General features: G+C 34.5%; 1 protein-coding gene across 2 annotated transcripts; it reads left to right on the plus strand.

Annotated features, from left to right (window-relative positions):
- Nucleotides 1-1,169: 1,169 nt before the first annotated feature.
- Nucleotides 1,170-13,867, plus strand: LOC131154417 (uncharacterized). 2 transcript variants are annotated; one of them, XM_058107178.1, is made up of 10 exons: nucleotides 1,172-1,241; nucleotides 1,326-1,393; nucleotides 2,122-2,183; nucleotides 2,419-2,500; nucleotides 2,767-2,971; nucleotides 10,533-10,687; nucleotides 10,936-11,079; nucleotides 11,196-11,299; nucleotides 12,011-12,158; nucleotides 13,520-13,867. In XM_058107178.1, exons 4-10 carry the CDS (start codon nucleotides 2,429-2,431, stop codon nucleotides 13,595-13,597), a joined length of 906 nt encoding a protein of 301 aa, XP_057963161.1. In that variant the 5' UTR covers nucleotides 1,172-1,241; nucleotides 1,326-1,393; nucleotides 2,122-2,183; nucleotides 2,419-2,428; the 3' UTR covers nucleotides 13,598-13,867. The 2 variants fall into 2 exon arrangements, with proteins under 2 accessions (XP_057963162.1, XP_057963161.1); XM_058107179.1 differs by lacking the exon at nucleotides 1,326-1,393 and having other exon boundaries at nucleotides 1,170-1,241.
- The last annotated feature ends 457 nt before the right edge of the window (nucleotides 13,868-14,324 follow it).

Raw genomic sequence — 14,324 nt, forward strand, 5'->3', positions numbered from 1 at the left:
GGTGACCTTGGAATGTTCTATGGGTGTGAAGTGAATGGACTAGGGTGATTCTTTTCTAGTTGTAGGGTCAGAGCTTGAGCTGTGAGTGATTGTCATTATTTGAGTGTCGGAGGTCGGGAGCAGAATGTGCACCTCTCAAAAGCAGTTTCCACAGACGGTGCCAACTGTTGCGGGATAAAATGGCTATGACCTACAAGACTGTTCTGTGAATTACGATAACCTGAAAAGGGTGAAAGCAAAATAGGCTTAGAGGACTCGGGGTGTACTCCGGGGGATCACTCTGATGCCTAAGTAAGGGGAATGCTTCAAAGAGGTTGAATGCAACAGTAAATGTGAGTTAAGAATGAGATACCTCCGCTTGTTTGCGTTCCCCTCTTTATAGTGGCGTGAGTTGACCCTTGAGGTAATTCGTCATTATGATGCAGGGGCATGGATTGCTCCCGGGTCATAAAGTACTAGCGCGTATCATTTCAAGCGTTTAAGGCGTCAGCGTGAATCTCTCCACTCATTATTGAGTTGGAGCTCATTGCTCTCGTCAAAAGGTCTAACTTGGGGAGTAATTGTTAGGCGTCAACTCCCTTTTGTTGACTAATATATTTTGGGCATATCACCAGTTATGCTATAGGGATTGGAATGTTGGGTAACGAAAAAACATAATATCCAAAAAGTAAAAGTTGTCGATATGAGAATGTTTAAATGGACGGGTGATATAACATTGAAAGATAAATTATGGAATGAATATATTCATGGTAAGTTAGGTGTAACTCCTATAAAAGATAAAATAAGGGAGGAATAACTCAAATGGTATGGATACTTGTAACGTAGGCCACATAGTGCACTTGTGATGAAGAGTGATTTAGATATTGTGGGGGGCATTAGAAGGGGTAGAAGTAGATCTAAAATAACTTGGGAAGAGATAGTGAATAATGATTTTGTATCCTTAAATCTTTCAAAAGAAATGGTCTATGATTGTATAAATTGGTGTAAAAGGATTCATATAACTGATCTTATCTAATGAGACTAAAGTTTGGTTTTGTTGTTATTATCGTAGTAAAAAGTATAATTTTGGAAAATTAAAGGGAAAAATTGAAGATTTTTAAAAAATGGGGACCTAAGCGCAAAATTTATTCCACTGCTTTTCTTTTATAAACAGAGACCCATTTTATCGAACAGCGAAGAAACGCAGGCGACGAAAATAGCAGAAGCTATCGTGTCGTCCATATCTCGATCTTCACTCTCAGGTTCCTCTCTTTCTCTCATTGTGTGTGCGTGTGGATGTCTATTCTAGGGTTTTCGAATTTGATTTAAGTCTTATCTATTTTCAGTTCTTGGGTTATTTATGATTATTTTGATCTATCTTGTTCGCTGGGCTTGTTTGTAGATCTACACAGAGGTTTGTAACGTTTTGTGTTTTGCGCTTCTTTAAAAGTTTGTTTGGGGTTTATTTCTTTATTTTTTGCAAGGAACACTTTGTTCTCCTCAAATTCGTGCTGCAAATTAATCACAAGGGTTACTCTTTTTTTTTTTTGCCTTTTTTGATAATTATTAGGACCCATTTTGGAACTTGGTAAACGTGAAAGAAAGGAAGGAAAATATGAAGGATTCTGCTTTTTTATTTTTTGGTAATTGAGGAAATGGGAAACAAAACCAAAGATATGGCATATCAAAGAACCGAAACATTATTTTCATTCCAGTCTCCTTTTATTTTCATTATATTTTTGAATTAATTTTCATTCGTAATAGTTAATAATATCTGAGAGAGAGAAAATGCAACAGAAAATTGATCCCCATCTTGTTTGCTTTTCTTTTCATCTTCTCTCACAAAATCTTTAATCTAGACCTAGCCTTGGCGAATTTATTGGATGTTGGTAAATGTTTTAGAACAACATGGGGATGAAAACTGGAAAACTAGATTTAAAGTTAAAATAGAGAGCGTTTCAATTTTCTTTGTGCAATATCCTGTTTTCGACTCAGAAAAATGTTAATCTTGGCTCCACTAGGCCAAAATATCTGCACTAACTTTGAGTAGATGAGTTGTTCTTTTGATTCTTCATAATGATTTTGTACGATTCAGATTTCAATTTTTTTTTTTTAATAAATTCCATTCCCACCTTTTCACAGAGGTTGACTATAGCATTGGGTTGGACAAGGACTCCCAGGCTTTATCTCTCTGCCTCAGTTTGGTATGTTCTTATTTTTGGTGCCTGAATTGGTAATCATAACTTCTTGTCTTAGTCATTATCTTCTTAGAGCACCAGAAAGTTGTTTTTACAGCTTCTAAATAGTAAATATTTATGTCATGTTTGTCATTGTGTGTGTATACTTTTTTGGTTCCTGTCCATTGGCTTCAGGGTTGATAGTTTGCTCACTGAAAAATGAACCCATTACTGGTTTCTTGTTTTTTTCTAAATTATTTAGGAGGTACGAAATGGATAATATATGGTACGGTAGCCATCAGGAAACAAGCAGTCAAGATATACGGAAACCTGAAATGAGCGAGGTAATCAATGGTCATCTATTTTATTTTGTAATTGAGTTAGCCTTTGCCTGAAAATCGCTTACAATAAAATTATTTAAAGCTTTTTGTTCATATTTATCCATGTTTTGTTTGTTTTGCCATTAAGATTTTTTTAAAGTAATTGAATATACTCTGGACGTGAGTTCTACTTCTATCGTTAATGCTTCTCCTTGCTACTATGTCATTATGAATGGAACTTTCTTGATTTGTAATGTGCTGAGTTTCATTGTCCACACCTCGTGCTTTAGGCACACCAGACTTCCCAGACTTCCCTTGTTGAGGATTTAGCTGAGGATTTTCGTCTGCCAATCAGTCACAAGCTAACAGAAAATATTGATCTCGATAATGTGGAGCAAGCATCACTAGACACACAACTGACCTCATCAAATATTGGATTTAGGCTTCTCCAAAAAATGGGTTGGAAAGGAAAGGGTCTTGGAAAGGATGAGCAAGGTACTTGTGTTTTTCAAGCTTATTTTTCACATCTTGAATCTTGCAATTACCATGCATTAGGTTTTTTTTTATACATCCTTTGGTATCATTGGTATTTGCATCTTGGGGCTAGCAATCATAACTAAAACATGTATACTTATCTGGTTTATTTTTCATACTGTGCTTTTATTTATTTATTTATTTTGCCCTTTTACCTGTTTGGGCCCATACTTCCGTGCTAATTTGTCTAACTAAGGCGTTTTGCTTGCACAATCCTGAGGATGAGCAGTTTGAAATCATATTTTAACTAATATGAAGACATAAAAAAGAACTTAAAACATCCTTTCTGGAGAGAATATAAACTCAAATAGTTCTATTATATTTAAATATGAAATGCATGTATGATACTTTGATTTTGGAAGGATTAATGCAAAATGGAACTTACTTGAGATGGTCGGGCTGTGTGTGATGTGGGTAAAGTACTGTGAAACTAAGGCTTGTGTTTGAATTAAAAGGCTCCATAATTCATACAAAGAAACTGATATTGTGGTCTGTCCTTCCTTTCTTTTAAATTGAATATTTTGCTGCCTAAGTCTTAGTGTAGAACTTATGTTCTTGAATTGTTTATAGGACTTTTCATTTTAATAACTAGAAAGAATGCATGGTAGTTTATACTCAGTTCCTGTTTGGGGTTGCTTCCAATGAAAATATTTTATGGTGCAAAATCATTCTTTGGTTAGTCTTCGACAATTTGGTTAAGAAATCAAATTCATGGGTCGGAAATAGATTTTTGAAGACAAAGCTAAAATCACTCTAGAATTAATGTTGATTATTGAAGCTTTCCCAGAGCTAATTTTAGATAAAAAAATAAATTCCCAACTAAATTTTTGCATGCTAGATTAGAATTAATTTTTTAAACTCAAAATCACTTTTATTTCAAAACTAAAAGCTGCTCCAAACAGGTCTTTAAATTGCTCAGCATAATTTTGAGGGTATTTTAAACTATTTTCTGGACAATATATGAACAGTATATGTGAATTATTTATAGAACATTGGTTTGAAAGTTTGATTTGGATTTGGGACTGTTGAATTACAAAGTCTGTTTTGGAATGGTGACTTTTGTTTCCTCATTTTGGTTTTTTGTTGTCTTTGTTTTAAGTTTCCAAAGTGAGCTGTAACATGTTTAGGAGCATCCCATGGTTGCCAAAATTTTGTGAAGTAAAATGTGTGAACACATGAGTGCATAATGGTTTGGCATGGTGATGCGGGCAGGTTGCCGACCCAGCACAGCAGCGACTGCTTGCTGACGATGATGCTGCTTCCTGCAATGACTTGTCAGTTGTTTCAAGCGGTGGTGGTAATGACTTGCTGGAGATAACGGCAGGTTGGCCGACTTCTCTCACGGATTATGATTGGGGTAGTTGGGCTCCCCACTTAATGTTAGGCTGGTTGTATGGTGTTAAAAAACGCTTGGGGATAAGAAGAAGTAAAACAAATCAGAATTTACTAAACATGTTTCTGTCTTTATTTTGCGGAAAACTAGAAAGAGGAGAATACAAGGAATGGAACCATTTCCCACCTCACCTCAGTTTTTGCTCTTGGATTTGGGGGCCCCTGATAGGTTCTTCGGGTCTATCCTCCTGATTTTGCTATTTGTTGCCCTCTTCTTCCTTGTCTCTTTTGCATTGAATATTGGCCTCTCTCTTTTTAATGCACGTTCCCATGGTCTGATCTTGATAAAATTTTGGGCAAAATACACTGAACTTTATTGAGATTTGTTGAAAATGTTATAACACTGAACTCCTTTGAGGTTTGAATATTGGCCTTTGAGGGGTTTTCGTGGCTAATTATTTTTCCTCTTTATTTATTTTTTAAAATTCTTGAGGACTTCCTAATCTTGCCTAGGTTGTAATTGCTCTTCTTTCTTAACGCATCTTCTTTTATTATAAAATAAAATGTAAAAATGATTGTTTGAATGGCAAGTTTTTTTTTTCTTCAAAATTTTAGAAATTTTATTGTAACTGTATTTTAAATTCACATGGTCATTTAATTTTAATTTTAATTAAAATTTTTGTATAGAACGAATTATTTAATCCACAAAATTCAATATTGGATATTGAAGTACTGTAGTAATCAATGTTTTAAATGGCTCAATTGAGACTTGCCTTGAGCCTTGCCTCAAGGCAAGGCATGCCTAAATCGCCTGAGGCTCAACTAGAATATCAAATTCCAAAAAGGCTAACACATTACATTAGATGCTGAGGCTTGCATCTGTACAAGAGGCATGCCTTTTTGCACCTTTTAACTTGAGGCTTATACATTTTGGTTGTGCGACTCTAAAGTTGGTTTTGGCTAGAATAATTTAACCACATGTTTATATAAAAAGAACGTTGTAATATGAGTTGATTTCTAAACTCTTGAACCTCATCGTTTCCAAAATAGTTGAGAGTTGTATTTTAGATCTTGAGAATATTTTGAACGTTGTAATGTTACAACTATCTTTTGTCCTGATATGCATAGTGAATCCAAGTTAGCAATTTTTGGATGTCAACAAGCAGTTTATAAAGCATATTTGTTTTTTTCTTTTTACAATTTGTTTATGATTTTAATAAAAAGAATATATGCAATTTATATGCATATTTTATCTAAAAATAAAATTCTCAAAAGGCTTATACGTCAACACTTGGCTTATGCCTTGCCTGTTGAGGGTTGAAATGCCTTGTCTTACACCTTTGCCTATTGAAACATTGGTAGTTATGGGTCCACAATAACTGAGAACCACAAAATGTGGTTTTCAATTTTTTACAAAACTAACAAAAGAAACAAAAAATCAGCGACATAAACAAATGTGGTGCATAACCTGTATTTTCATTGTGAAAACATAACAGAAAATAGAAATGATACCTAGCAGATCCTTCAATACTCAAACCAATTCTTTTCAATTGTTACATGTTAGACTTGTCTTCCTCACTTCTTTTTAGGCACATTCTTTGGGCATCTTCTCGGGGGTTTTGTCGTTTGATGTTGAAAGGGATTGGAGGAAGCATTATTGTAACTGATTTTAGTTGATTTCTGGGCATGTCTTGTCCTCCACATATTGTATTTCTGTTTTTTCTTTTTAATGGGATTTTTTCTTATCTAAAAAATCTGCAAATACTTCTAGACCCATCCCTGCTAGTGAACCCTCCAATTGCATCAATTAAACCCTTATTTGTTTTCTCCAAAGTTGTGCACAATCTGTCTCCTTGCCTGCCAGCTGCCCAGCAACCCCTCTATTAGCCTTAAAACCCTTTCATATCTCACTTATATTCACCCTAACCACTTTCCCTACCTCATGGTTTTAAGCCAACCACAATACTATTGCAGTGCTACACTAGCTTGGTGTCAAGGTAAAGGATCTTCCAAGTTTCTGCCATCCTTCTTCAGCAATGGTGACCAGCACCAAATTGACTTCAAAGCTTTAGGCTATTTATCAGGATCATGAAGAAACAAAGAAGGTTTCTAACCGATTAAGGAGGGATAGGTTTATTGAAACTAAGTTTGATGGGATGTTTGAAAGTTTGCTGGAGAAGTAACCTGTGGTCAAGGGAGAGGAGGCTCAAGTTCGGTCTCTGTGCATGCAGCCACTTTCACTTTACCTCATTGTTTCCTAAGTAACCAACCACTTTCATTCACAGGCTCACAGGCACAATAGCTTCAATTGGATATTGATGTTGATTCTATGAATTCCGGATGCAATGCAAAAGGTAGAATCTCAAACCCTATCTTACCCCCAGAGGATTTAAAAATCAAGGAGAATCTAAGTTGAATGATGTGAATAGAAGAGCTAAGCTATAAGATGATGGTTTTTATGGGGGAAAGCAATCCAGAGGTAATTCTTAATTGAGCACAGAGTCTTGAAAACTTCTTTAGGTTGCAGAAGCTAAACTAGAAAAGAACAGCAGGGTTTGGTGGACAATATTTGGTCAAATGCAGTATGCTTTCATTAGAAATGCAGAATACATGAAAATTGCCATTAGTCTACACTTTATACCTTCTAATTACGAGAAACAAGTTCACCTCCATGATCAAAATTAGTCTGAGGACATTTTTCAATTGAAAAGTACTACTAAGTTCTATAGCTCTTCATGATCAGTATTTCCTAGGAGTGAAGGTGTGATAATATATATATATATATATATATATATATATCGCCAAGGTTAAATCCCAATATCTCCTCATGATTGGCCGTCACTTGCTTTGACACCATGTTCAAGGCTTTAATTTTTTGGTTTTAACTAAAATTTTGAGGCTTCAAAAATATGAAAATTTTAAAGTCAAGTTCTATTTATAAAAAAATGATCAAAATTAGTGGTAAAATGTGGAATTCTTTTATGGAACTTTAGAAAATTTTTAATGTACATAACACTGCAAGATTTGGAACTAAAATATTGTAGAAAAAAATACATCATAACAAGTATGTCGTATAGGGCTCAACAACTCAAAGTGTGTTAAACATCTTCAATTAATATCAATTAAGTATATAAGCTAGTTCAACTATTGTAGTTAATGTCTAAGTTCAGCCTTACATAAAATTTCAAAAATTTTAAAGCCATTGTTCGTCTGATTCTTGATATAACCCGTATTTTAAATTAAAAAAGATTTGTTAAGATGAAAAGTTCAATTTAGAGGGTTTTGAATTTCAGCTGTCAAATTCAAGGAAAATTGGTCCCAGTAGTCAAATTTGAAAGATTTTGTTGAAAATTTGAGATTTTTACAAATTTTGGATGATTGATAAAAAATTGTTAGACAAAAATGAATTTTACTTGATTTTGAGGGTGATGAAAAGTAGAACTTTAGATAGAAGTTTCAACAATTTTGTGTAAATTTATGGACCATGATATGGCTCATGCGATGCAAGTAGCTTATCACTGAAAGATGAGTTGAAGAAGAAGAGCTTTATAAAGCTTCCCATTGAAGGTAGCAGTGAAATTATGATGGCTATTGTAGATGCAAAGATAGGGAAGCCAATTGACAATTCTCAAGGTATATCTACATCGTCAGGATTTGCAAGAGACTTCTAGTTCGAAGGATCAAAGAATGAGATTCAATGCTTTATATGCAAAGGCTCTAGTAATTTTTTATCACAATGTCCAAATCGATTTGTGGCTTCTGTCAAAAGGATGCTTTTATTGTTTCTGCTTCGCCTGAACAAAAGGTTAAGGAGCTTCTTGTGTTGGAACTGGATTTTGATGACGATGATGATATTGCAACTGAAAGTGATGATGAGCTGTTTTGTCATTTGTCCACTTTTTACCAAAGGAAAATGTTGGAGTACGCTTCAAGTTAACTTGGTCCCGTAGAAGTTCTTGGTTCCCTTGTCTCATATATATATATATATATATACAAGGTCTTAAATTTCAATTTTGACTCAAATTTTGAAGCTCGAAAAGTACGAAAATTTCGATTTGAAAAAATAATGGAAATTAGTAGAGTAAAACATGGAATTCTTTTCTAAAACTTTAGAAATGGTTAGTAGACATGAAATATAAGTTTTAGGACTAATACATCTATGTTGTATATGAGGTGGAAAAGTTGTAATATAATATGTGTAGCGAACATATTTATAAGATAATGTGCATTAATCATATTCTCAATTAATACAAATGCAATTCATGAATCATTTAATTATTATTTATTATACAAATAATGATAATTTAGACATGCCTGGTTTGATAAAATGTTGTTGTAAGTTCATTTTTTCATATAATTTCAGAAGCCCTCGTAATGATCTTTTTGTTTCAATAAAAAAATAAAATAAATTAAGAGAGGAATTTCACTTCGCTCCTGAATCCCTCACTTGCTGAGAAAATTTCATTTTGCAATTAAAATTTTGACCAGTTTCGCTGTAATTTTGAGATTTCGATAAATTTCAGACGATTCGTTGAAATTTGGACAGAAATTATGTAAAACGGAAATCGACTGTCGTTTCAATTTTGAGGGTGATGGAAATTGGAAATTTGGAAAATTTTGTGGAAATTTAAGACCATGTGTATATATGTATTTATATAATGGCATGAACTGGCTTTATGGAATTGGGGTTGACCTACTGACCTTCATTTCTGTTGCTACACTGCTCTTCATCACAGTAACTTATCTTTCAACCTAATTTCTCCCTCTCTCTCTGCAAGCCTGATCAGTGGCCCTCTCTTGTTTGCTTCAAACCTAAGCAGTGCGCATACTTGCAGACCTATTTCTACCCATTAAATCCTCTAAAATATCAATTGAGCCTTGACCTTCATCATCCAGAGCTTTGTGTTAACTGTTTCCTTGCTGCTTGTTACTGAACGGCCTGTCTTCCAGCCTCAAATGCCTTTCATATCTCACCTATTCAGCCTAACTGCTTTCTATACCTCTTGGTTTTAAAACCACCACAACACTAGTGCAATATAGGTTTTCTAGGCTGCGTTACGCCAATATCTCTTCTTTGCCCAAAGATTAAAGATCTCAAATCATATCAGTCAAAATAATTTGTTTCTCCATTGTAGGATGGCTAGGCAGTTTTGGGCTTTTCTTTTCTCAGTTTTTGAGGAGGCTCTGGTTCTTCTTGAGACTGTTGATGTTTTCCTAATAGAGGTTTGTGAGTAATGTCTTTTTGTCAAATTTTAGGAGAGATTTATAAAATTTTGAAATTTGAAAAAGTCTGCATTGTTTCGCAAACTCTAACCCTATGCTTGAGAAAGGCCTTAGATTTAGATTTATTTGGATTTGGACAAATATAACATAAAGTTGTATCAAATTTTGTCTATATCTACCTAAATTCAAATCAAAGGCTCAAAATCCATGCTCCTAAATATGAAGTAAGGTGTCTTTTAAATTGTAATTTTATAGTTTTAAATTTTTAACAAACTCAACATGGACTGGGAGATTTGGGATTTTTTGGACTCTTTGGATTCTGTGCATTTCCTTTGGGATTGAGTTACATTCAAGGCTTCTTTTTGGGCTCTTCTTTGGGTTTCTTTCAAGGTATGTTGTTGTCAGATCTTCAAAGGGATTGGAAAGGGGCTTTGTTGTTATTGTATCTTTTGATTCTTTGCTAACGCCTGTATTACTTTTGTGTTAGGAGGATATCTTATCATCTCTCTTGAGCCTCCCATACAATAATGAATTTTCTTATATAAAAAGAGCAATGGAAGTACTGTTTGAATTTGTTTCCCTTCATCTTTAACTTCTCAAATGGTTTTGAACCTGGTTTTTCCAGCTTTTGTCTGGTTGTGAGATGTGATGCCATTTATGAGGAAATAATAGTGATTTATATTACCATATGATAATAATTGACAGGACTCTCTCTCTCTCTCTTTGAGATCATGCTTGTTTGCTAAAGCATTTGTTCTTGATTTTCCTTTTTTGTTTTCATTTCATGATTTACTTTTTTTCCCCCACTTTTCTTATTTATGTGGTTGAATTGAGAAGGGAAGTTTGTATGTGCTTTTCTCCTGATTTGTTTGAAAGGCCTTTTCTACTGATTCTATTCCGTGTTTTTTCTTCGTTATTTACTCGAGCTACACAATCAGTAATATTTTTAAATGTTAATTATGTGTAGGGATTATTGAACCAATAAGGTCTGGGATTAGAGATCCAAAATTAGGTGTTGGAAAGCAGGAAGAGGATGATTTTTTTACTTCAGGGGAAAATATTCAGCGAAAAAAACTTGATGTTGAGGTAGAAGAGACGGAGGAACATGCAAAGAAGCGGGAGGTATGCCAATCAAACTTGCAGTTAGTAGTTGTAAATATGTCCACTGTTAGATAAATTGAGGTTGATGCTTTTATTTTCTGGAACATACATCTAATAGCAGAAGGCAGCATATAGCATATATGTGTGTCTTTTGACGGGAATGGTATATCATAAGGGAACATCAACTTTGGAAGGTCTTGAGAATTTCGTGCAGTTTTTATTACCTGGTGGCTTCTACTGCCTGCATGGTGCACCTTATGAAAATCCAGGTGATAGCAGAACGTGAGCAGAAAATTCAAACAGAGGTGAAAGAAATACGAAAAGTGTTCTATTGTGAGCTCTGCAACAAGCAATACAAATTGGCTATGGAATTTGAAGGTCACTTGAGCTCTTATGATCACAACCACAGAAAGGTGAAATGCCTTTTATTAAGTCAAAATTTCTGCTTGTCTTAAAGTTATTGCTTCATTGCTTGTTATATTTTTCGGACTTGTCTAGTTTTGGAATTTATTTGTTGTAAGTTTCACAGCGATTCAAAGAAATGAGAGAAATGCATGGTACTAGCAGTCGTGATGACCGACAAAAGCGAGAACTACAACGTCAAGAGAGGGAGATGGCAAAGTTTGCTCAGATGTATCCTTGTTCTTTTCATGGCCTCTTTATTTTTGTCACCCAGGTTTTGCTTGGGAAAAGTCATCCACACAAATTGTATAGAGAACTCCCTAGTTATAGTTCTTGTTGCAGCAGGCAATATAAGTGCATTTTTGCATAAGCATGCTGCAGTGATTGGAAGTGATTCCATTCTATTCTTTTATGATAGCATTTTTCAGGAAATGGTCCTAACCGACTGGCATCATATAGCTTTTGTTGTGTGAAATCTTCAATATTATATTTATTAGCTCTGCATTTCTTTTGAGTTTCATTAGAATTTAGGTATAGCTTGATTTCTTTTGTTTATTTGATGGGTATATCATAAAGGCGACTGCCCTTGCTTTCATTACATTAATATATATGGTCACTTATTCCATGTCATATTCACAATTTGAAGTATATTTTAAATTTCAGACACTTCCCTGCTGCCTGATACATTTTTATTCGTAGATGACATATGTTCTTAGTAAGACTGTTTACAAAGGAGCAAAAGAGGAATGCAATGTTGGTTTATGAGGAAATACACTTGATTATTATTTTTTGGAATATAAGTAATAAATTATTGTTTGTGGTGTTGAAAATGAGCATACTTTATTAAAAAAAAAAAAAAAAACTATGCCTCTTGCTCTTACTCACATACATATATTTTCTTTGCAATATTGCCTCAATTTTGCGTTCTTTAATATCAACAAGTGCGGATGCTCGTAAGCAACAGCAGCAGCAAGAGCAATCTGGTCCTGCTTCAGTTTCTCCAGCATTGAGAACTGCTACTGTACTGGCTGATCAGGAACAGCGAAGTACGTTAAAGTTTGGGTTTTCATCAAAGAGTGGCACATCGAAGGTATCTCACAGCATTGCATTTTCTTTCACAAAGTTTGTTAAATCTTCTTGACGTTTTAAAAGTTCTTGTGTAGATTAATTGAACCTCCAAATGTTACGTCACTTGATGAAATTATTTTTATCTCCACAAACTGCTAAACTGGCCATTTTCTCCCAACTAATTGATCGGCCATATTAATCTGTTTCATGTTATTCTGCTTTTTTTTTTTGTCAATCTATCCACTGTGGCTTAGGCTGCCCTTTTTATGAAATATTTCTGGGATATCTATATTTTATTTTTTCAATAGCTTAGCATAAAATGAATCTCCATGGACTTTTCATATTTATAACTTGTGTTATCATGGACAAGCTTGCTAATATGCTTCAAAAGCCCCCCTATGAAATCTATAATCTGTTGAATGCTGATTTGAGAGGAGTCTCTAACCTTGGGCTTGCCTAGCTGTTCTGTCTTTCCTTTGTTCATTCCAATAAAATAATGGATCTCTGTGCATTAAAAGAGTGTCATTGTGAGTATTATAATGTATTAAAATTGTCCCTATGTCTCTCTGTTAGGGTATGGCTGTTGGATATACCTTGTATCATTGGCTTCTGGGGCTGGTACTTGTTGATCATGTAACATAGGATGCTTCTGCTGTTAGGCATTTGATTTTGGAATTACATGCCTGGAATCCCATGGGTTTTGTATGCCACACCCATAGGAATGCAGACTACCAAAGAAATTGATAGACATGATTTTGGGTATAATGGATTCTTGAGGAATCCCACCCAGATGCTTGTCACTGAAGATTCCTAATTCATGTTCCTGAGATTCTCTCAGATTTCCTCCTAACCAATCAACAAGTTGATGCCGCCATTCAGTAGTCATCTCCACTTTAGCTGCTGCTACCAATTGAAGCGTTGTAAATTCCTGATTTTGACATCCTCATTTATTAGTAAAATGTTACTTTCTTTGTTGGAGTCTGTAAGATTATATTATTTCCACCTACTGTTCTGAACCCCAAATTCTATAGGAACTATTTTTGGTTTATTCAGGCCTGGACTTCAGTTGGGAGGACTGTAGGAATTCGAGACACCTGTTATTAGCAAGGCTTTACTAGCCACATTTCTAAGAAAATAGGAACAGAGGCATTTTTTTTAATTGCTGTCAGCAACTTGGGGATGGAAATTGCGTTTGATACATTTTCATTTGTTATACAAAATGAAGATTGTCCTTAACTGGTTTCTGTTTTTGAACACCATTTCTAAGAACATTTTTTAAAATGCTGAATGCAACTTTGTGTATGGAAATTGCCTTAAGTCTAATTTCACTTATTAAACAAAATGAAAATTATGTTTTTACAACTGGTTTGTGTTTTTGAACAGAACTCATTTGGAGGTGCTTCAAAAAAGCCAAAAGCTGCTGTTGCCTCAATTTTCAGCAATGATACCGATGAAGAATAGAGTGGTGCAAGTATGACTCCTGCAGAATGGTAAAATTGGACGGCTGCGGACATTGGTGGCCATGTATGGACTAAATATTGTAACTTTTGTAATGCTCAAGTTGTATTTTTATTCATATCTGTGCAAGTTAATATCTGCAAATCCTGTGGAGGCATTTGCTGTGCTTCCAAGCGAGTTTGTTTGGAATGCTGAAGTTTATATGGATACAAAATTAGCTGCTACTTAGAATTATGAAACATTTGGATGCTCTCTGGCATTTTGGGCGCTGCAGTCTCTTTCTTAAAGTGAAGGATAAATTATATGCCCAATACCCTACCAATTACAGCTGTGGATGATTCATATAATTCATCAATTTTTTAAAACATACTCAAATCCGAAATTGATGCACGAGTGAGTTGTAAATAGTTTGATTATTAATGGATCATTATTATGTAAATTCAAATTCATTCATTTAATAAATGAGTCGTCCGTTTTTCTTTTTCACACACGCATATATATAAATTAACAAATATTAAAGGATTTCGTAATTGGGCACGAATGCTGAATTTTGGTAATTTAAACATTTCCGTGATTAAAATTTAAATAAAACAGAATATTTCTTTTGCAAAAATAGTGAACTAATTAAATAGCAGAAAATCAATTACTTCCAAGTGAGCTGATTCGATCATTCGAAGGGAAGGTCTCCGATTTCAGTCATTTGATTCAAAGCATTGGTTGCTCACTGCTC

The sequence above is a fragment of the Malania oleifera genome, chromosome 4 (genome assembly GCF_029873635.1).
Source record: "Malania oleifera isolate guangnan ecotype guangnan chromosome 4, ASM2987363v1, whole genome shotgun sequence".
NCBI lineage: Eukaryota > Viridiplantae > Streptophyta > Magnoliopsida > Santalales > Ximeniaceae > Malania > Malania oleifera.

Coding starts and splice junctions, on each gene's coding strand:
- LOC131154417 (XM_058107179.1), top strand. CDS start 2,429: ATGGATAATATATGGTACGGTAGCCATCAGGAAACAAGCAGTCAAGAT. Junction 11,080..11,195: donor ATGATCACAACCACAGAAAG/GTGAAATGCCTT, acceptor TAAGTTTCACAG/CGATTCAAAGAAATGAGAGA. Junction 12,159..13,519: donor CAAAGAGTGGCACATCGAAG/GTATCTCACAGC, acceptor GTTTTTGAACAG/AACTCATTTGGAGGTGCTTC.